Source organism: Ochotona princeps, chromosome 8, assembly GCF_030435755.1.
Source record: "Ochotona princeps isolate mOchPri1 chromosome 8, mOchPri1.hap1, whole genome shotgun sequence".
NCBI classification, from domain to species: domain Eukaryota; kingdom Metazoa; phylum Chordata; class Mammalia; order Lagomorpha; family Ochotonidae; genus Ochotona; species Ochotona princeps.
In genome coordinates this window covers 30,800,926-30,823,581 of record NC_080839.1, presented here as the reverse complement: position 1 = coordinate 30,823,581, position 22,656 = coordinate 30,800,926, and the positions used below count along the sequence as shown (strand labels likewise).

At 39.3% G+C, this 22,656-nt stretch overlaps 1 protein-coding gene and 1 long non-coding RNA gene across 6 annotated transcripts in view; both read left to right on the top strand.

Moving 5' to 3' along the window:
• ASB3 (ankyrin repeat and SOCS box containing 3) overlaps positions 1 to 1,227 on the top strand; it is a 92,497-nt gene extending 91,270 nt beyond the window's left edge. For all 4 annotated transcript variants that reach the window (XM_058667776.1, XM_058667779.1, XM_058667778.1 and 1 more), the window contains one exon: positions 723 to 1,227. In XM_058667776.1, coding sequence (XP_058523759.1) covers positions 723 to 928 — 206 coding nt within the window. In that variant the 3' untranslated portion in view covers positions 929 to 1,227. The remainder of the gene's footprint in view (positions 1 to 722) is intronic.
• A 2,193-nt stretch (positions 1,228 to 3,420) lies between these two features.
• LOC131480990 (uncharacterized) overlaps positions 3,421 to 22,656 on the top strand; it is a 52,007-nt gene continuing 32,771 nt past the window's right edge. Inside the window, exons 1-2 of one of the 2 annotated variants that reach the window (XR_009245952.1) lie at positions 3,421 to 3,506; positions 5,528 to 5,608. This is a non-coding gene — a long non-coding RNA (uncharacterized LOC131480990). Of the gene's footprint in view, positions 3,507 to 5,527; positions 5,609 to 7,307; positions 8,862 to 22,656 lie in introns of those variants that run through there. The other variant, XR_009245951.1, reaches the window with a different exon arrangement.

The window sequence follows — 22,656 nt, the reverse complement described above, 5'->3', positions numbered from 1 at the left end:
ATTATTTGCATGTGGATTATTCTTTAATTGGCAGTGGCTTCAGCAAACATTTAGGCAACACAGTGTTGGGTCTGATGGATCTGGGCTTGAATCTGCTGTTTACTAGCTTAGTGGCCTTTGGAAACCTACTTTACCTGCCTAAACTTCTTTCCTCTAGAATAGCACCATAGGGTCCGTGAAGATGGAAACAGAATATGTATGAAGTGCATTGGCATATGGCTTGGAAGGCACTCAGTAAATGTTCCTTTTTTTGTGCCAATTTAAAAAATTCATTTTATGTCACAAACAAAAAGAATTTGTAAGCCTCCCATCCCTTCACTTGAGAGACTTCGTTGAGAAGGTTTACAATGAGACAGTCTGGAAGGGATTTAGCATTTGTTGCTCTGAACTTCTAACATTTCTAAAAGTAATTCATTCACTTCTCAAGTGCCATTGTTATTGTCAGGTTTGTAGAATGTGAATGTTTAGTTTTTGTGGTACCGGGTACTGTACTAACTTTGAGTGTGTGGCTGACAACGGATGGGAAGTAAATCAGCTGAAGGCTGTAGCAAGTGTCATCTGGCCTAAGAAGTCTTATTTCAAAGTAAGTCTAAAGAAACACCTTAATTCTCTTACATACAGGGATGGGAGCAGGGGAAGGGGATGGCGTTTACTTTCATGTCTTGTTAATCTTTTCTGTTAAAAAATGTTTTACCTTGCTGCTTTTTTCTTTGTTTCTTCAGTTTCTGTCCCATCCTTGACCCATCTTTGCCGTTTGGAAATTCGGTCCAGCCTAAAACCAAAACATCTGCAGTCTGACAGTTGTATCTGTCAGCTGCCGCTTCCCAGGAGCCTACATAATTACTTGCTGTATTCAGACGTTCTGAGGATGAATGAGATTCCAGAGTTCACAGCTATTCAAGATGGAGAAGTCAGTGAGACAACTTAACGTAGCTCATTTCCTGCTCTGAAAAACACTGAAGCGAAGGAGCCATGAGTACAAACTTCATGATTTTACAGGCACAGATGATAATTTTTGTGAGGTTTGCTCAGTTTGAGGGGATGAGCGTGGAGTTTAAAGTAATTGTTTACAGTAGGGCTTCCCTGCCCCTTCCAAAATATTGTAAATCTCCTCCATGTTATTTTAGTATAGTGTCATCACCAGTACCTTTTGTGTTTTAATATTTATTTGTCTGATCATTTTCTGCTTCATTCTGGTAATAAAAGCTGCCTGTAACACTAAACTTGGCTTTATTTCTACCATGATTCATGTTTATCTGATGCTAGGAGCTAAGAATGGAATATGTAAAACTTTAACTTAGAAGTGTTTGTAACTGGTATTGAATCTTTTATTATTATTATTGGGAGTTGAATATCTTTTATGTTTATAAAATGGCAAGTTTTCCTGTCTTGCAATTCTATTCTCATGTTTTAACTTAATCACTCTTTTTAAAGTGTTTTAAATTTTTATTGGAAAGTCTGGGCTCGGCAGCGTGGCCTAGTGGCTAAGGTCCTTGCCTTGATCCCATATGGCCGCTGGTTCTAATCCCGGCAGCTCCACTTCCTCTCTGTCTCTCCTCCTCTCAGTGTATCTGACTTTGTAATGAAGATAAAATAAATCTTTAAAAAAAAATTTTTTTTATTGGAAAGTCAGATACACAGAGAGGAGGAGAGACAGAGAGGAAGATCCTCCGTCCGATGATTCACTCCCCAAATAGCTGCGACGGTTGGAGCTGCGCCGATCCGAACCCAGGACCCTGGAGCACTCTTCCAGGTTTCCCACATGGGTGTAGGGTCCCAAGCCTTTGAATCAACCTTGACTGCTTTCCCAGGTGACAAATAGGGAGCTGAATGGGAAGCAGTGCAGCCGGGATTAGAACCGGTGCCCATATAGGATCCCAGCATGTGCAAGGTGAGGACTTTAGCTACTAGGCTACTGTGCTGGGCCCTTAATTTAGTCATTCTTTAAGAAGAGCTGATCTCTATTCATTACCTTTTCCCTTGTAAACTCAGGATAGGAGGAGGGGAACTTTTTAAGGAATGGGGAAAAACCAGCCATATTGCTGTCCTGTCACCTCATGCAGTTTCTCCATAGGCTTTGACCAAAAGCTTCTCATACTTCTAACTGGCAAAGGCAAAAACAGTTCAGTTGAAAAAAAATTGAAGTTTTGATAGAAGTAAGCATTCTGTCAGAGTTAGAGTATTAATCTTAATGGTGTTTCTGTGCCATTGTCTTTAAAGACAGAACAGGATATATTCCTGAGGTAATGGCAAATAAGACATTCAGGCTTAGTTCTGTCCCAGTATCAGAGTGGCTTTGTTCCCATGAAGCATTAATGGCTGTGCCTATTAATATTGCAGTGCTTTTCCCTTTTAGTACGTGGGCAGATTATCAAACAGTCCATTAAATAAAGACCTCGAAATCCTGGGTTAATGGGGCACTGCCTCATCTCTCTTCACAGTTACTTAGGAGGAAACTGAATGCTCTCTTGACCGAGCTGTGTGGGAGGTTGGACAGAGGGTTGTGAGAGTATCACTGTTGTAGTACACACTCAAAACTGGGGTCCACAGGAGATAAATTTCCTGGCCTATTGGGAACGTGTGGCTTAAAGTAGATGGAAGTGTGTCACTTGAACCCTGCTCTGAAAGGCCTTTGCTATTTGACAAAAGCAGAGATGAGGGCAGACTGAGAGAGGCAACAGCAAGATCACAAAGGATGGCCAACCTCTGACATCAGAAACAGTGCTGTCTGCAGTGTGGAGATAGTTTGGATATGAGAGGGGCAGTCAGAAATAAGGTTCAGTGTGAGCCACCCAGTGGAAATTCTGAAAAGTGTAACAAATTGCAAAACTGTACATGCACTATGTTGTCTTAAAATGTTATCATATACTTCATTGTCTCAACTCCGTGTATAAAACGTCAGTTTTTTCTTTGATTTTTGCTTTGGGTCAAATGTACACAGAATGTTTATTTTTGAAAGTGAATTGTTTTGTGGTTTATGTTCAAATACAGAACAAAAACTCACTGTGCTATACTTATTAAAAATCTTCAAATCAGATAGAGGGCACCTTCCTTAAGGTTTTCTGACTTTGTGATGGTGTGAATGCAATATGTAATCAGTAGAAACCAGTTTGATTGTGAACTTCCTCTGGGCTTGTGATGTGCACTGTGATCTTTGCCTTTCTGGTAATGCTGGACACTGACAGGAGGCTCATCTCCCGGGAACGTGCGGAAAGAGCTGATGCTCTGCAGGGTATTGTGCTGCTGTGCTGGGATGTTCCATAGGTCAGATATGTTCAATGCATTCTCAGCTGAGGACATTTTCAACTACTGATGGGTTATTAGAACGTAACCTCATTGTCAGTCAAGGAGCAGCTATACTTCAGAAACACTTCAAAGTCCTGATCTTTGATAAACGATTTTGCCTGTATACAATGTGCCTTTCTTTTAGGCTTTCCTATAGTAAAGTATTTGGTTTTCTGACCTAGAGCAAAAACTCTGGAAAATGCAATCTAACAGTATGCAAGGTAGATGATTTGTAGCTTTTACTTAAGAAAAAAAAAAAACACCTTTTTTTTTTTTTTTTTTAATTCGAAAGCAGTTTTACAGAGAGAAAGAGTAGCAGAGAGAAGTCTTCCATCCACTGGTTCACTCCCCAGATGGCTGCAATGGCCATAGCTGAGCTGGTCTGGAGCCTGGAGTTTCCTCCGGTTCTCACATGTTTCTGTATGTGGGTGCAGGGGCCCAAGAACTTGGGCTGTCTTCTTGTACTTTCTCAGGCTGATTAGCAAGAAGCTGGATAGGAAGTGGAACAGCCATTACACAAACTGATACCCGTATGGGATGCCGGCACCACATATTGAGGCATAACTTACTATACCATGGCACCGGCCCTTATAGTTACATCTTCTAATCAAAATTGTACAGTTAGTTACTGTGAACTTTTAAGTCCTTCCCTTTGTGCACAGTGGGACTTTCATACTTAGCATAGAGTCTCGGGGAGTGCCATGAAAAACCCTAACACTATAGTTCTCTAATGATGGTACATGCTATCAGAGAAGGACACAGCCAGTGGCTTGATAATGGATTTCTGACTTGTAAGTATGTTTACTGTTGGTCCTTCCTGTTGTAAGATGTATTTGTCTGACTAAAACAGTTAACCCAGACAGTGATTCTTTTCATTTTCTTCCCCATTTTTACAAATAACAAGCAGCTGCACATGGCCTTACTTCCAAGAGATAATTTACACTCCTTTTGTGTCCAATGGTCACCCATAACAGTGACAGTTCTTGACTTGCAGCCTGTGTTATATATATATATGTCACGTGACCAATTAGTAAATTGTTTTCACAGAATTTTAAATCCATTTTAAAATGGTGCTATGTATCTTTTTTTAAAAGATGTTTTTATTTATTTATTTATTTATTGTTGGAAACATATACAGAGTAGGAGGAGAGACAGAGAGGAAGATTCTCCGTCCGATGACTCACTCCCCAAGCGGCTGCAACAGCTGGAACTGCGCCTATCCAAAGCCAGGAGTCTGGAGCCTCCTCTGGGTCTTCCATGCAGGTGCAGGCTCCCAAGGCTTTGGAACGTCCTCAACTGCCCTCCTAGGCCATAAGCAGGGAGCTGGATGTGAAGTGGGGCCGAGAATCGTGCACATATGGCATCCCGGCATGTGCTAGAGTATCACGCCAGGCTCAATATATATCTTGGAGTGTTGTGTGAGATAGAGTTGAAAAACATATGAATACTTTGATTGGTTACACCGTAAAGCTTTTGCTGTGATTTTATTGGGTCCTAAAAGCATATTATAATCACCAATTAATGAGAATGTAAGTAACCACATTGGTTTTTTTTTTTTTTTTCTGGAATATTGGAATAGAACTTGATGGTTCTGCCAGAGTAGAATGTGGAAGGAAGTTAAGGAATTCATCTAAAAATTTGCCTTTCATTTTATAAGCCTGTCTATTTTCAAAAGTATATTCCCTAATGGTATTCTCTGATTAGTCATAGAGGTATTTGTTTGAAGTGAAATTGTTAGTGTAGTTATAGGCAGCAGGTGTTAGTGCTGTTGAGGAAAGATTTTAAATGGTGGGTTAAGAGCTAGTGAAGTTGTTGGTAATGGGACCATTTAGTATTCATTACCAAATGTTTTAAATCTGACAATTTGGGGAGAAAAATGAGTAAAATTATACACTGCCTTCCAGTCTTCTGAATTCATGTTCTACTTTATATAAATCGAATGGAAGCTTAGCCCTTAGGCTTCATTCAAATACTCAAAGAGGATTTCTAAATGAAAGGAATCTCTAATGCTTTTCCTGGTTGCTAGGAACATATCTAATAGCACTTTGGGTACTATGAATTTCCCATACTGGAGCACTTGCCTTCTCCCTCCTCCCCAGATTAAGATGGAAATGGAGCCCAAACCAAGAAATTCCATTGTGTTTATGGAAAAACAGAGAGTTGGTGTGTTAAGAAAAATTCAATACTCCCTAATATTGTTACTTTGGTTACTTATTTTGATTCCTCTTTATTTTTTTTTGAGGCTGAAGTATCTGTTTTCATCTGTATTATCAGTGTTGCTGTTACTAAAAGGCAAGCAGTCACTGGAGCACTGTACCTTGCAGTAAGTAAGCTACCTTTGTTCTGTACATTTGTGTGCTTTTGTTGAGACAGAACTGGTAATGCTTAGTATTTCTTTGACATATTGGGAGAATAGTGTATAACTTCTATATGCAGTACCACATCAGTAATTCACACTGAGAGGAGGCCAGTCGTAATTATATCTTTCATGCCAACCATCTATTTTGAAATAACTTGGGCGTAGATTTTAAGTATATATTTTCTGGAGTTGCTTTAGTGAATATAATTATTTAAATTTTAAATAAAGAACATCTATTAACCCGTAGCTGTGCTGTGAAGTCTTAAAAAATCTTACATGTGAATAATAAGAATTGGACATTTGAAATGTTTGACATTTAATAAAATACGTTACTCAAGAGAACGTATTTCAAAATGTGAAAAGGAGATGGAGCTTTAGTCCTCTTGTTCAGACCTATTTTTAACCCACATGTTAGAATATTTTCTTCCTTTTTTTTTTGATCTATAAAGTTTTTTTTTTTTTTTTTGCTTTCATAGTTAAGCCACTTTTACAATTTGAATCTTGATCCATCTTGTTTTGTTATCATGTTAATGAAGTATGCTGCCAAGGTAGGCCCTGAGTTACCACAACAGATTCTGAATTGGAGGAAATGAGGGATCTCTAGATTGATTCTTTTCTGCTGAAAGGTAGTTTCTCCATTCTGTTTGTAAGGGAAGAAGGGAACAGAGGTGAGATCTTTGTGAACTGCTCTAGTTATCTGGTCTTGGCACAGGATAGCTTTACAATTGCTTATCCTTTCCATTATGTAGTTCGGATGATGTGGTATGTATTTTTTTTTACAAAGGAATTTGAAACAACTATGGCAGTAAAGTTTCTTGTCTGTGTTTTTCTGTCTCTTGGCTTCTTTTTCTTGCATAGCACTAATAGATGAAGCAGAACAGGTGATAATTGCCATGGGCGCACTGAGACTTGTGAAGAGCATCTGTTTATGTCTCTTTTACCATCCAGAAAGTATAACCTTCTCCTTGCTGCTTTTCTAGGTGGATGATAAAAGTTTAGCATGAATCATTTTAAGGTTCTAATCTACACTCATTCTAACATGATGGAAAAGATGAAGAAGAAAATCCATATGGTGACTAAATATGACCCTGATTTGAATTGAACTATTAAAATGAAGACATAATATCTTTGACATTGTTATGGATTATTGGATCAAGTAATACTTGCCAAAGATATTAACTACAAACCAGTCATTTAAGTAGATGCATTCATTCGTAATGTGCAGTCTGGATTTTGGGCTTGTTGCCTTTAATTATATTAAATGACAGAATCTGAGCCCTTATGGTCTTCATCTGCTTTTTTTTTTTAAAGACTTACTTATTTTTATTACAACCTCAGATATACAGAGAGGAGAGACAGAGAGGAAGATCTTCCGTCCGATGATTCACTCCCCAAGTGAGCACAACAGCCGGTGCGCGCCGATCCAAAGCCGGGAACCTGGAACCTCTTCCGGGTCTCCCATGTGGGTGCAGTGTCCCAAAGGTTTGGGTCATCCTCTACTGCTTTCCCAGGCCACAAGCAGGGAGCTGGATGGGAAATGGAATTGCGGGATTAGAACCGGCGCCCATATGGGATCCCGGGGCGTTCAGGGTGAGGACCTTCAGCCGCTAGGCCACCATGCCGGGCCCCTTTATCTGCTTTTAATTATTTGATTTTACTGAGTGCACTCTTAAGTAAGCTATGTTATTTGATTATGTGTGTTGGAATATTTGCATAGTTTTTCCCTTTTAAAATCTTTGTTGTGGAAAATCTAAAGCAAACTGAATGCCCATGTTCCCATCACTCAGCTTCAATATTTATAAACTCATAGCCAACCCTATTTCCTTTCCACTCTCCCTACTGACTCTCTTTCTCATAAATTCCAGGCAAAATAGTTGTAAATATTTTAGTATGTATCGGTGGAAGTCAAGAACTCTTAAAACATAGCTGTGATGCCGTCATCAGACCTTCCTCAAAAAAAAAAATCAGTAATAATTCCTTAACATCATCAAATATCCATAATTTACACATTGTTGTCCTATAACCTTTTAAATACCTTGTTTGAATTCACATGTAAAAAGTTGTTAAGATTTTTAAAAATTTTTTGACTGAAGATGTGGATTTGTTTCTTGCAAAATTTACTACTGCCTAGATTTTGCTAGGTGTATTTGCATGCTGCCATTTAGTACATTCCTTGTTTCTGCTGGTATGGGATATACATTCCTATATACTGAATTGTTTCAGGAATGTTGCAGCTTTAGACAGTAACTCAAAGTACCTTGAAGTTTCAACTCAAGACTGTAGTTATGGCTCAGGATCTGTCATCAGATTGCATCTAGATTGTAAACTGGGTTGGTAGTGATGTGGATGTTTGGAGCTCATATTTGGCCTTCATTTCTTGTGATACTTTTCATAGAGGTGTCCAATTTGTCTCACAACACGTCAGTTTCTCTACACCAGTGCAACTGATCTAACAGCCAGACCAAGTCATATGCCACAATGTCTATCTTCTTGAAGGTCCCAACAGCATGGTTTCACATCCATTCTATTTGCTAAATGCAAATCACCAAATGTTATTCATACTCAACAAGTGAGGATTTAGGCTCTGCTTTTGGAAGGAAGCTGGATCAAGTATCTGTTCTCTCATTTGTGAAGATTGGAATGTCCAAGATCAGTGGCAGATTCATTGTCTGGCCAGAGTCCAGCCTCTGGTTCCCAGATGACTCTTTCTATAGCTTTGTCTGGTACAGACAGAGAAGAGAGAGAGAAGGATCTTCTGCTTCTTCTGTTTTTATAAAGACAGTAATTCCATCATGAACTCCACCCTCCTTGCCTTTCATAGGATCTGTTTTCCAATATTACACTGAGGATTGGGGGTTCAAAATATGAATCTTGCAGGAAGACAGGGAGGTAGGATGCAAACAATCAGACCATAGGAGCCAAAGAGAAATAAAGCATGGAAAGTTCCACCATTCCAAAGGACTTCACACATGTCAAGAGTCATGACTGAATGAATAAAATATCTATTTGTCATGATTTCTGTTGGAACAATTCACTAAAGGTTATTTATCCTTAGTGCCGATTTGAACTTTCATTCTCGCAGTCTTCAATTTCCAGCTGTAAAATCTCCTAAAATAATTTGCATCACCAGCTCTCAGAATGACCGAGGAGCCCTTTAAAACCGAGATTTTACTCTTAGGGGAAATGAATGTGAGAACAGTTTGTAACAAGAGTAACTGTAAGTAAAATTTGAAGTGTTATTCAGAGGGATGGAATTCAGCAGGTGGATTTTTCCCCCTCCATTTAGTATCTGTGGTGGAGTTTTGTGGGGGGGGCAAGATAAGATCAAAGTCAATGTTCATCGATTTCTTGTTTCATTAGAAAAATGCAAATAATAAGGGTCTTGACAATCCTTCCACTACATCTCCAGGATATTTATAAGCCTAAATGAGATGCTTTTACCTGACTCAGGGGACAGTTTGTCCATTTTGTTATATTTTACTTCCCCAAATACCAGTGGTAAGAAATGGATATTTATGATCTATTGCCAGTATCCAGTACTAATGCTGACAATGGCTTTTTCTTTTAAGAACTGCTTGAGGAAGTGCGGCACTTCTAAAACTAGTAAAGTACTATTACTGCTTCAGTGATAAACTGCAATGGCTTGTTAGACATACAAATTAGATGACATTTGTTTAAAGACAATTTTGGGATCAGAATGAGAGATTTACATATGTAATTATCCTGTTGATCAAGGTGAAAATGAGTAACTTACATTTACTTAATCCTATTAGAGAGTATCTTACTCTTTTTTATTTTTGGAGTCCTGGGAAGAGACTAGACTTTGTTGGTGGCTACAATTTCAGAGCAGTTAACTCTTTTTTACTTGAAATTTAAAATTCTTTATTTAGGTTAAGAAGCACTCCAATTTGCTGATTTATTCTTCAGATACTTGCAAGGACTGGCCTGGGTTGGGCAGAACCCAGGAGCTGGGAACTCAGGCCAGGTCTCCTGGCAGATAGGAAGGGAACTGTTTGAACTTTGGCTGCTTCCTGTCAGAATCTTGGTGGAAACTTGGAGTCAAGGATTGGACTCTGAGATGCCGTGTGGGCATCCCAGCCACAATTATTCTGTGGTGATAGTTGTAAGGCTTGAGTTTGTGTTCAGAACCAGAAGTCCACACAGAATACAATTCAGCTTAAAGCAAGTGTTACTGGGGGAATCCCAAGAATAATAAAAAAAAATCTTGGCATGGATTACGAGAATTCTCTGCTTCAGGGTCTTTTCGTGACCTTGCAGTCCACCTGTCGGCCAGCAAAAGGATCTTACCTGAGAGTTTGACTGGTGAAGGATCTACTTCCAGTCTTAGGTGGTTGTTGGCAAGATGTCCTTTGCTGCAGCCTTTGAACTGAGGCTGTTTATTTCTTTTTGTCTCTTTGCCAAAGACCACACTCAGTTGCTTAACCACCTGGTTTTGTCTTACATAGCTGTAAAGTGTACAAGCAACAAGGCAACAGGGAGATGTGCTGGCAGGAATGAAGTTGGTATTACATACCTTGTTTGTGGAAGTGATAGTCTTTCAGACTTCCCATGTTCTGTAATTTATTTTTATTTATTTTTAATTGGAAAGGCAGATGTATATAGAAAAGGAGAGAGCGAGAGAAAGAAAGCTTCCATCTGCTGGTTCACTCTGCAAGTGGCTACAATGGCCAGAGCCGATCTGATCTGATCCAAAGCTAGGAACCAGGAGTTTCTTTCCAGATCTCCCATAATGGTGCAGGGTAATAAAGCCTTGGACCACCCTCTAATGCTTTCTCAGACCACAAACAGGAAGCTGGATGGGAAGAGGAACAGCCAGGATATGAACCAGCACACATATGGGATCCTGGTGGATGCAAGGTGAGGATTTAGCCACGAGGCTATTGTGCTCGGCCCATGTTCCATAGCTTAGAAGCAAGTCATGAGTGCCAGGAGCTGAAGATAGCTCCAGAGTCTATTTTCAAGTCTGCCTGTCACAATATTATTTTTATTAGTATTAAAATACATTGTTTTAGAAAGTATAATGTGGATAAGTTCCAAAAATAGATATAAATTCTATCTTAGAGGTCAAAAACTGTTTATTTTGACATAATCATCTAGTATTTTCTATTTTATGTTACTATATTTAATACTGTTTTGAAATACTCATTTTTTTAAAGGCATATCTTACAGAGAGAGATAAGGAGAGACAGAGGAAGAGCTCTTGAATCTGTTGGTTCACTTCCTAAATGGCCACAGTAGTTAAAGCTGAGCTGATCCGAAGCCAGGAGCCAAGAGCTTCCTCTGGGTCTTCTATGTGGGTGCAGAGGCCCAAGTATTTGAGCCATGCTCCACTGTTTTCCCAGGGAAGGGAGCTGTATTGAAATAGAGTATCTGGGGCACAAAATGGTGCCTATATAGGATGCTGGCACAGCAGGCAGAGGATTTGTTTGCTAGCCATGGGCTTATCCCCATCTATGTTGTAATTATTAAAATGAGCAAAAGTGTGGTCTTAATTTGATACACTATTATATATATAATCTTACTTAGTTCATTATGCATTCTCAGTAGTAAATACTTTCTATACAGTTTTAAATGGCTGCATAAACTTATGATCAAGTCATGGTTTATTTAATCAAGAGATCAGTAAGCTTTTCATGTAAAGGCAGTATAATAAATACATTAGGCTTTGGGACCATGCCATTTACTGCAGTTTTTAATCTCATTCTATTACTGTAGTATGAAAACATCTATTAATCATGTGTCCATGAATGGAATATGGTTGTTTTCTAATGAAACTTTTGTATGGACCCAGCACAATGGCTCCGTGGATAAATGCTTGTCTTGTAAGTACTGGAATTCCATATGGGCACCAGTTGGTGTCCCAGCTGCTCCACTTCCCATCCAGTTCCCTATTTGTGACCTGGGAAAGAAATCAAGGATGACCCGAGGCCTTGGGACCCTGTACCCTCATGGGAGGCCCAGAAGACACTCCTGGCTCCTGGCTTCAGATGAGCTCAGTTATGGCTATTGTGGCCACTTAGGGAATGAGTCAGCAAATGGAAGATCTCTGTCTCTGTCTCTCCTTCTCTCTGTCAATCTTCTGTTCCAAGAAAAGTAAATCATAAAAAAATAAATAGTTCATGTAACATTTTAAATTAATATTCTAAGAACTTATGTCAAGGATTGACATTTGGTGTGGCAGTTAAGATGCTGGTTGGGATGCTTGCATCTCATATTGAGGTTCCTGAAGTTGTCTTGTCTTCACTCCTGATTGTCACTTCCTCCTGGTGCTAAACAGCAGCAGGTGATGGCACAAGTACTTGGATTCCTTCCAACTATATGGGAACTCAGACTGAGTTCTTGTCTCCCAGCTTCAGCCTGGCCTAACCCTTGCTTTTGCAAGACAGCTAGGAGTGAACCAGTAGATTTCCATCTCTGCCTTCCTACCATAAATGAAACTTAAGTTAAAAAAAATATTGTGTCAAATGTGTTGTTTGTCTCAGACTATCAGTTTGGATATCCTAAGAGAATCTGCCCAGCTGAAATGACAGCCAAATAGAGGCAAGGCTGTGAGGTGACAATTAAAAATCAATAACACTATGATAGTACCTGCTATGGAAGATTACTGATTGGAAGACTGACTGGTAAAACCTGCCTGTTTGGCATCTTTACACTCAGAGCAGCAGGTTGCCAATATAAGCATTTGCTAGTACTTAAGGAGAGATGTTAATGTCCAGGAAGGAAGCTTTTGGATGTTTTTTTTTTATTAGTTATTTTGCATTATGTGACAGTTTCATAGGCTCTGGGAATCTCCCCACCCCTCCCCACGCCCCTCCCCCTGGTGGATTCCTCCACCTTGATGCAGTATTACAGTTCAAATTCAATCAAGATTCTTTCTTTGCAAACATATACCAAGCATAGAGTCCAGCTACTTATTGGCCAGATAGGTTGAACAGTTTCTTGGGGAGACTATTTCTGGTCTGAAGTTAGAGCTGGTAGAATATCATCCCAGTCAATTAAGAGTCCCAATATAACATCAACAGCAATTTGCAACATTATGGAATTGACATGGTTTTGAGTAACCAGTATGTTAAAAAAAAAAAAAAGCAAGTTCTTAACCACATCCTATGATTTGCTCATTGACATTTCAATTTTAGTCTATATACAGGACCGGCTGCTATATACCTTAAAATGGCTATAAGGTACCATTCAGCTGTCTCGTGTCTATTTCATTTTAGTATTTAGCCATTTGTTGTGTTGAAGTATGATTTGCTGATCTTGGCAGATTTTAGGTATCTAGACGGGCTTGTAACTCTAACAAGACATTTGTCGACAATTAAGGTGCAGAACATTTTTTTTTGTGGGGGGTGTGCAGGAAAATTCTCAACACCATGGTGAGGAGTGACTAATCTTTGTGTCCCACCCAGCGAGGCATGAGCAGATCCACGCCAGTTCTTTCCTGTCAGATTCCAAGCTCTACTTTTTGTTGTTTGTCTATTTATTTTAGGTTTTTTTTTAGTTTGTATGATTGTTTGCTATGAGGGGTTTTCGGAGCGATCTCGATGGTCGTTGCGAGGGAGAGTGGGGGTCCAGAGCCGGAGCCAGGCTAGGACCAGAGAAAGCTCTCCTCCCTGGTCCCAGGGTACGTTTATTGTTCTGTTTCTGCGGACCGCTCAGGGCTTCTGGTTATCTTTCCAATGATGTTGGTTTCTGCACGGTAGTGTTTGGACTTCTTCCATCCCCTGCGGAAGCTCCGGTTGGGGGTGGGTGACCTCAGAGTTCTCGGCCTCAGAGGGCATTTTGGATGTTTTTTGAATGGACAAAATTGAAATTAAAAATTTTAAATCTATATCTATTTCTGTACACATGCACAGATACATCTCTATATCTTTCATTGTTAGATACTGTGTTTTTCCTAAAAGTGAGATAGGGTTGTGTTTTAATTGTTACTAAAATGTTTTCTTATTTCTTTCTGTCCATTTGAAGTCCAGGCTCTTTGGCATGCTGTTTATGTTTCAGTAACAATTATCTTTGTTTATATTTTTAATCTCATGTGATAATGCTGTCTCATAGGAAATAAAACTACAATGGCAACTAAGAATTCTAAACTTTAAATTATGTTCTTGGTATTGGAATAAGTGCTTTGAATTAGATACTATTCTTATTATTTATTGTTTAGAAATATTTGAGAGGCATTCTGACGGGGGAAGGGAGAGAAGGATAGAGAAGCACTTATACAGAGAGACATTTTCTATCTCTTGCTAAATTTTCCAGCAGTAGCTGGGGCTGGTCTATGTTGAAACCAGGGCAAGAGATTCCATCTGGGTCTCCCACATGAATGATAGGAATCCAAGTGTATGTTTAATTTTTACCACCTCCAACATGCATTAGCAGGAAGCTGGCTAGATCAAAGTGGAAGAGCTAGGACTTAAATTGGTTTTATAATATAGGCTCTTGGTATCCCAAGTGGTGGTCTAACTTACTATGTCACAATACCCATTCAAGTTATTGTTATTATAAATATAGCAAAATCAGTTCAAGATCAAATGGCAAATAGCATTTACTTTTTTCCTTCCTTAACCTCACTATACCAATTAATCAATTTAATTTATTCTTTGTTGGTTGACGATTTACATTTGTGGCTTTGTCTTAGAAAAAGATGTTCTCCATGTTGATTTGGAGGAGCTTTAAGAATTCTGCTGCCTTTAGCATTCTGTTTATTTTAAGTAATGATAATGGAGATGAGTTTAGAACAACTTATTGGTCTCCTCTTTTGGACACTTAGAAAATATTAGAATGCCCAAACAGGAAATATAGCTCCCTACACAATATTTCATTGAATATTAAAAGTCTTAAGTTGTCTTGCTTTGAATTGATGATCTATGGAAGTATGTGTATATTATTTTTATACTCTATGGTAAAATATAACAATAATAATTCAGGGTTTCAAGGAGAGTAATATATTGCCAACTCTAATGCCTTTAATGAAATGAAAGTCTCATTGGAAAATAATGGGGAATTAATGACTAAGCAATAAACTTACATTACTACACTCTGCAAAAGAAATGGCAGGACCATTTCCCTTTCTGAGTAGCTTTTCATCCTGTGTGTTAGAGGAACTGATATGGGTGTTGGAGAACAGCCCAAGTTTGAGAGAATACTATGATGATCCCAAGTATTTAGATTTCTGTATCGTTGTTATTGTATATGAAGTCACTTTAAACTTGATTAAGGATGTTAGTGCACCACTGTATTCATAATTTCTAGGGTAATATGTGGCATCTTAAGAACCTTTCTGAACTCATAAACTTGTCACTCCTAATTAGAAGACCCTAATTTAAATAGTAGGTTCTAGAGCAGCATTGTGGCAGGTTGAGCCACTGCCTGAGATGCTAGCATTCCTCTAACTCCCTACTAATATGCCTGGGAAAGCAGTGGAATCTGTCTCAAGTGCTTAGATCCCTGCATACACTTGGGGGCTCTGGATGAAGCTCCTAGCTCCTGGCTTCCACTTGGCCCACCCTGGACATTGTGGCCATTTGGAGAGTGTAGCAGTGGATGGAAGGGCTCTACCTCTCCCTGTCTCTTTCTGTGTGTCACCTTTCAAATAAATAAAATAAGTCTTTAAAAAATAAATAGCTAGTGTAACTTTGCCTTACTCCCACTTCCACCAAGTAGAGGAAATTCCCTTAAAAGAAATCATTTTGTGGACCATACCACTGTCAGTTTTTCACATGGTAGAATCCATCTTACATGTCTATTAAGTCCACTTTCTGCTTAGTTCAGGAATACCTGGCAAAGGAACTGTTTGTTAATTGTTATTTTCCTCCATCACCTGAAGTATGTGAAAGTGTGTGATATGTTCGTTATGTTTATTCACAAAATATATAGAAGCCAAAAATTTGATGTGTTTAAAATTTTATCTTCCCTCTGTCTTTTTTTTTTTTCTTCTTTTCTTTTTTTTTTCTGGGGAGTTTTCCAGGTGTATCCTGCGGCAGCTGATTCCTAAGGTCATGGATTTGGGGCTTACACTTGAACACTGGTTTCTGTTTTTTATCTTTTTGGATAATAATTCCACTCGGTAGTTTGTTTTGGTTTGGCTCCTTCCCAAAATGCTGTCACTTGACTGTATGCATGATGATTCCTGGCTCGTCCCACAAGACTTAGACCTCAGTGTCTTGGACCACCACATGTCTAGAAAGAGGACACTGAATTCAAGTCAATATTGAACAGCAAAGGTGGTTGAGAGGGAATCTAAAAATTAAGAAATGGAGTTTTTCTTCTATAAAAACTCTAGTCAGGAATCATAGGTAAGAGGTAGAGAGCCCAGTGCTATGGCTCAGTAGCTAAATCCTCACTTTGTACATGCCAGGATCCCATATAGATGCCAGTTCATACCCCAGCTGCTCCACTTCCCATCCAGCTCCCTGCTTGTAGCCTGAGAAAGTGGTGGAGGATGTTCAAGGGCTTGGGAACCAGAAGAATCTCCTAGCTCCTGGCTTTGGACAGGCTCAGTCTGGCTGTTGCGACTACTGGGGGAGTAAAGCAGTGGATGGGAGATCTTTCTCTCTGTGAATCTGATCTGCCTTTCCAATAAAAATAATTAATTTTTTAAAAGTATAGTAAAAATATGACTTACAATTTAGGCATCAGAATCTATAGGACATTACATTGTAGCTATGAAGAACATTCAAAAACTATTGTGTATCTACCCACACATCACTTTAAAGAATCTATATAATATCGGGAAGGAAGGGAACTTGGGGAGGAGGATGGGAAATCCCAGCGCCAATGGAACTGTATTATAAAACAATAATAAAAAATAACTTAAATAAGTAAATGAAAAAAGAATCTATGTGATATCAAACATTATTGTTTGGTATAGTTGAAAGAGAATATGTTCTAGTTAGTCCAACATTGGGTCAACATATATTTTGCAAGATATATTAGTGAACTAAAGTATGCCTAATTCTAAAATCACATTTTTAATGTAAATTTTATTTAGATTTTATTCAACTTTTGACAGATTCATTGTGATTTATGGACAGTTCTTTCTTTTTAAAAAAGATTGATTTATTTATTTGAAAGGCAGAGAAAGAGAAAAAGATCTTTCATCCCCTGGCTCACCTGCCCAAATGGCTGCAGTGGTTGAAGTTGAAACAGTCAAAATCCAGGAGCCAGGAGCTGCTTCTGGATCTCCAACATGGATACGGAGGCCCCAACACCCGTTCCACCTTCTGCTGTTTTCCCAGATACACTAGCAAGGAGCTGGATGGGAAGTGGAGTAGCAAGAACTCAAAGAAGCACCCATAAGGAATGCTGGTACCATTGAGGGTATTGTAAGGAAATGCATTTCTTGTGAAATATGTAGCCTGAAGGAAAAAAACTTCCAGAAAGATGGGAGCAATTGCAAATTATCTAGCAAGTGGTAATCTTACTCTGGCCCTAATGAATCAAACGTCTTCACTTTAACAGTGTAGAGGCACAAATGGATTTATGTTCAGTGATTTAATGTGCTCCATTTGTTGCTTAAGTTCAATGTCATTTTGATCATTTAAAAATATTTTTATAAGAAAGGCAGAGAGGAGAGATGGAGAGAAAGATCTCCCATCTGATGTTTCATTCTCTAAATGGTCACAACAGCTGAAGCTGAGTGAATCTGAAACCAGGAGCGGAGCTCCTCCAGGGTTCCCACATGAGTGCAAGGTTCCAAGGACTTGGGCCATCCTCCAGAGCTGGATGGGAAGTGGAGCAGCCAGGACATTAAGTGGTGCTGGGGTGTGGGATGCTGACCCTTAAAGGTAGAGGATTAGCCACTGCATGCCTCAGCCATTTTGGAAAGCAGCATACTGTTTGTGTGGCATGTGGAGAAGTTTGGGACCCTAAAATGAATATTTCCAGTTCTGTGCTTACTACTCACTTACTTTGTGTCCCTGGGAATGTTTTCTCAAGCTGCACAAACCAGTGATGATAAAATACTTTGTTCACTGTGTTCACTGCTGTTGCTCTACATCAGAGCTGCAGCTAGATTCCTGCTGGGTTCAAGAGGACAAGCCAGAAAAAGACAATTGATCACCAATCTCTACCGTCCATACTCCCCAAGTTATTTCTCTCCCATTGACATAGATGAGTGAGAGTTGAATGTGGAACAAAGACTAAAGTAGAATAAACCATCAAGGAAGACACTCGCAGGAATTGCTAGGTTGCCTTGTTTGGGATACTTTATATATACAGATTTCCATTAGCTCTGTTAGGAAAAGGGAAGGACACTGTCCCGTTATAGCATTTCATGTTTTATATCTGCCAATGTCTAAGAGCTATTTCCTGATCCTTACCTCATCTCTCAGTGTTGCTAAGAGTTGCCCTGAGTTTAGTGTCCTCAGCTTACAGAAACACTGTACTTTGAATGAAATTCCAACCATGGTGGCTACATAACTGATCAAGGCTGTCTAAGTTATTCCATATTCAATTTAAACTTAAATATTTTGTTAGTATAACTCTAATTAGGTACTGGTATTTATTTATATGAATTAATTTCTTTTGACTGATTTCTAACCCCCTGCTCCCTAATTAGTATTCTAGTATTAAAATGCCTTTTATTTTTCACACAATGTTTTTCCATTTTTTTGTACCATGTTGAAAAGTACTTGAATGTTTATTCTCCAGGAACTTTTTCTGTAAAAGTAAAGTATGTGCTACATATATGTACGTCTACTAAATTGGTGTATGGAAATACTAGGATTGCCAAAGAAAGAACTGAGATTGAACTGAAAGATTCAAGTGACTTATCTGAGGTTAACTTGTTCTCTGCTCTCATGATCTATCAGATCATTTGGAAAATGTCTGCCGTGGCCAGAGCTGAGCCAATCCGAAGCCAGGAACCAGGAGCTTCTTCAGGTTCTTCCATGTGGGTGCGGAGTCTCAAGGCCTTGGGCCATCTTCAGCTACTTTACCAGGCCACAGGCAGGTAGGTGGATGGGAAGTGGAGCAACTGGGACATGACCCAGAGAGCCCATTTGGGATTCAGGCTGGGTCTGATGCTGCTTGACTTTAACATATATTACAGACCCTTTTCTCTCTCTCCCTATCTCTGTGATTCTGCCTTCCAAATAAGTAAGATAAATACGTTTAAAAAATGGGGCAGGAAAGGCAGGCGCTGGCATTGCGGCATAATATATGTGACTACCATATGTGATGCTGGCATCCCCTGTCTGTTCAAATCCTGGCTTTTCCACTTCTAGTCCACCTTCCTGCTAATGTGCCTGGGAAACCAATGGAGGATGGTCCCAATGCTTGGACCTCTATACCCACATGAAAGACTTGGATGAAGCTTCTGGCTCCTGGCTTTGGCTTGGCCAAACCCTGGTCATTGCAACCACTTGGGAATAAGCCAGAAGATGGAAATCTTTCTCTATGCGATTTTGAATGTTGCCATCATTTAATTTTTTAAAATGATTTGGAGAGGTAGATGTGTTTATCTTGATTGGAAATTAGAAAATGTCTACATGTACCAAACCATCACATGGTGCGTCATAGATATGTATATTCTTATGTGCCTTAAAATCTCTTTTTAAAATGCCATAAAATGTTACAAATGTATTAGTATCAGGATTGTTTCTTTAATATTGTTTCTACACAGGTAAGAAGCAAAAAATAGCAAGCAAAGTAGAATTTTTAATATAGTTAAAATGTATATGTACATGAAAGGTGCTAGTTTTATTTTAACAGAAAGTTATATGCTTTAACTTGAACTTCCCTTAAGCAATTTGATTATTTATACAGGTATTTCTGAACAATGTTACATTCCTGAAATCTATTATTTCACTTGTATTGCATTCACGAAAGACCACAAAAGTAAGCAAATCAATAAATGATGATTCTCTAGGCATTAAACAGGACTGAGATATCATGAATCAGAGAAAGAATGTTCTGAAGGAAAGAAAGAGGAACCCTAAAGCCCTGAGCATGTGAGAAATTCAGGAATAGAATGGAGTGGAATGGTCCTCTAAGTAGAGGGTTGGGATGAGAAGCGAGAAGATTGAAGAAGCGGCTCATAATCAGAACAAGTAAGATCTCCTATGATACTGAAGGGGTTTGGGTTTCTTTTCTTTTTTTTTAAAATTAATTAATGAATTAATTAATTCTGATACAATTTAGTTGGCACTGGGCTCTACCTCTGCCTCCCACTAGTTCCCACTTCCCCCAGTCCCCCTCCCCCCGTTCTCCCCTCCAGGTTCATAATGTGTGTCCTTTATGAATTTTCGGGTTTGGGGTTCTTTTTTTTTTTTTTTTTAAAGATTTATTCATTTTTATTGGAAAGCCGGATATACAGAGAGGAGGAGAGACAGAGAGGAAGATCTTCCGTCCGATGATTCACTCCCCAAGTGAGCCGCAACGGCCGGAACGCTCCGATCCGAAGCTGGGAACCTGGAACCTCTTCCAGGTCTCCCACCGTGGGTGCAGGGTCCCAAAGCTTTGGGCCATCCTCAACTGCTTTCCCAGGCCACAAACAGGGAGCTGGATGGGAAGTGGAGCTGCCGGGATTAGAACCGGCACCCATATGGGATCCTGGGGCTTTCAAGGCGAGGACTTTAGCTGCTAGGCCACACCACCGGGCCCCGGGTTTGGGGTTCTTAAAGGGCACTAGGAAGCCTTTGAAAGGTCTGAGGCAGAACAATGACAAGTTCAGACTGTGTTTTTACAAACCTCTCAGCTTACTATGGGGAGAATGAATTGAGTCGGTCAGGAGCAACAGGAAAAAAGCCAATTAAAATTTTGGTGCCTTGGTGGCCTGGGCCAGGGAGTTAGCAGTGGACATGGAGAGATGGACATAGCATTGAGATTCACTTGGGCACAGAACTTACAGATGTTGTGATGTATGGAATGAGGGAGGAAATCAAGGATTCAGTAATGAATCCTTTACTTTGTCCGTGTATACCCTCTAGCTCAAGGTTGCTTTTGCAACTGAGACTCTGAAATCTTAACACCACCCAACAGCAATAAAAAATAACTAAAGAAATATAGGAAATAACGTATGCATTGTTTTACAGAATATTGCGAATCATGCTTAGAATTCTGAACAGTGGATCCTAAGTGTGGCTTTTGGCCAAAATCAGTAAAATTAAACATGTACATTGGGTATATAATGAGCCAGATTGTGGGTCATTTAGAAAAATGTATTGAAAAATGTTGCTGTCTCTTGAACCAGTTCAAATTGTAATATAAGTTCTACTAGTCCAGCTAATTTTATATGCACAGAAAGTGGCATAACTCCACAGGAAATATAAATTTTTCATTGACTAGCAGCCTGTAACTGCTTTAGTGTAATTACACATTCTTCATTTAGGATCAATTTCACAAAATCATTTTTATGACCTAAGGCTGCCTCTTAATAATCGGGTACAGCTAATTTATTAGGGTTTGCATGTGTTGGTGTCGGTGTCATTCTTGGCTACATTTCATTCAGCAACAGGCTCCATGTAGAAATGGAGAGGACTGTCTGGTTTCATATTGTTTCTGCTGTTGTGGATCCATTGAGCCTTTTTTCGTTTCTCAGTAATACATTTTTGTAGAAAGCGCATGATAACTTGTTCTTAAAACAGCTCAGTAGACAAATAGGATATTTTCCATTTAATTCTAGATGCACCCTCAGAACATAATGAAATCCAGTCACTCTCTCTTGGAGCACCATGACTAATTCATGACATTTAGGCGTAATGAGGTTCTAGGCTTTGGAAAATTTTCAGTTTTTTGTTAATATATATATTTTTTATTAAAGGAAAATATCCTATAGAGTCATTTTTATGCCAAAATTCAAGTGAAGGAGGGCAGAGTATGGGTGGCCATGTCACTGCATAGAAGGAACTGAATACATACTTAATGTGCTTATTTGAACTTGCATTTCCTCAGGGGCCTGCCTTCCTTAATTAGATATGAACTATAAGTTTGACTCCAGTGACTGGGGTCTAGACTTTAAGGATACATCCTGAAACCTGTAATTTTTTTTTCCCTGTTAGCAGTTGGGATTTAATTCTTTGGCTTGGCTAAGAGTCGGGTGTTTTGGAGAAGTAGGTAGCTGAGTTGTCCAGGGAAGCTCTGGATGCAGGTCCCACAGTTGATTGCCCTTTGATACTAACAATTTTGGTTCTTCAGTCTACTTTGTGTGAGAATTACAGGCATTCATCCCTTCTTAAGGATGTCAGTGAGGCAGCATTTTAGATGCTAAATATGGGAACAATAATATTTGTCTTCCACATTCCAAAAGAGCTTAAGAGGTGAGAGACAGCCTTTGCAAATCTTGGCAGCATGATAGCATTCTGTGATGAGTGGACCTGAGCAAAAGTGCCTTTATGCTGATTAGAACGTGTGGGCAAGACACATTGGCATGATACTTTGGATACATTTGAGTTATTGGGGAGAATTTTGTTGAATGGTGAGAGCATTTTAAAAAGACTCTTTTTTGGTTAAAGTGGACATGGTCAATTGGATAGTAGTGATACCAGTTTGACAGCTGAAACAGTTCGCACTAGGAAAACAAGTTTGGGACCAAGTGATGAAGCCCTGAATGCTGCTGGCATGAGGCATCTGGCCAGAAGACTGGTGGAGCCTTTGAAGATTTCCACATTAGGGAGAGCAGCATGATCCAACTGACCTTTAGAAAGTTTAATTCAGTAGCAGAACTTGTAGTTAGTTGGTGAATGAAAACAATCAGACCTGAATCTAAGATTTGTAGGCCATTGCGCTTACCCAGAGGAGAGGTTGAAAGGACAGGGCTTTGGGAAGCATATGGTGAATTCTCATGCACTCATATTGTTGAATGTTGAGAGCATTTTAAAAAGGCTCTCTTTTGGTGAAAGTGAATGTGGTCAATTGGATAGTAGTGATAACAGTTTGACAGCTGAAAAGGATTTGGCACATAGTAAGTCCTTTAAAATGTTTCTTGAATGGGTAAGTGAATGTTGTTGAACAGACTACAGATTCCCTGCAGAACCTCTGGACCACTCAGCTGCATC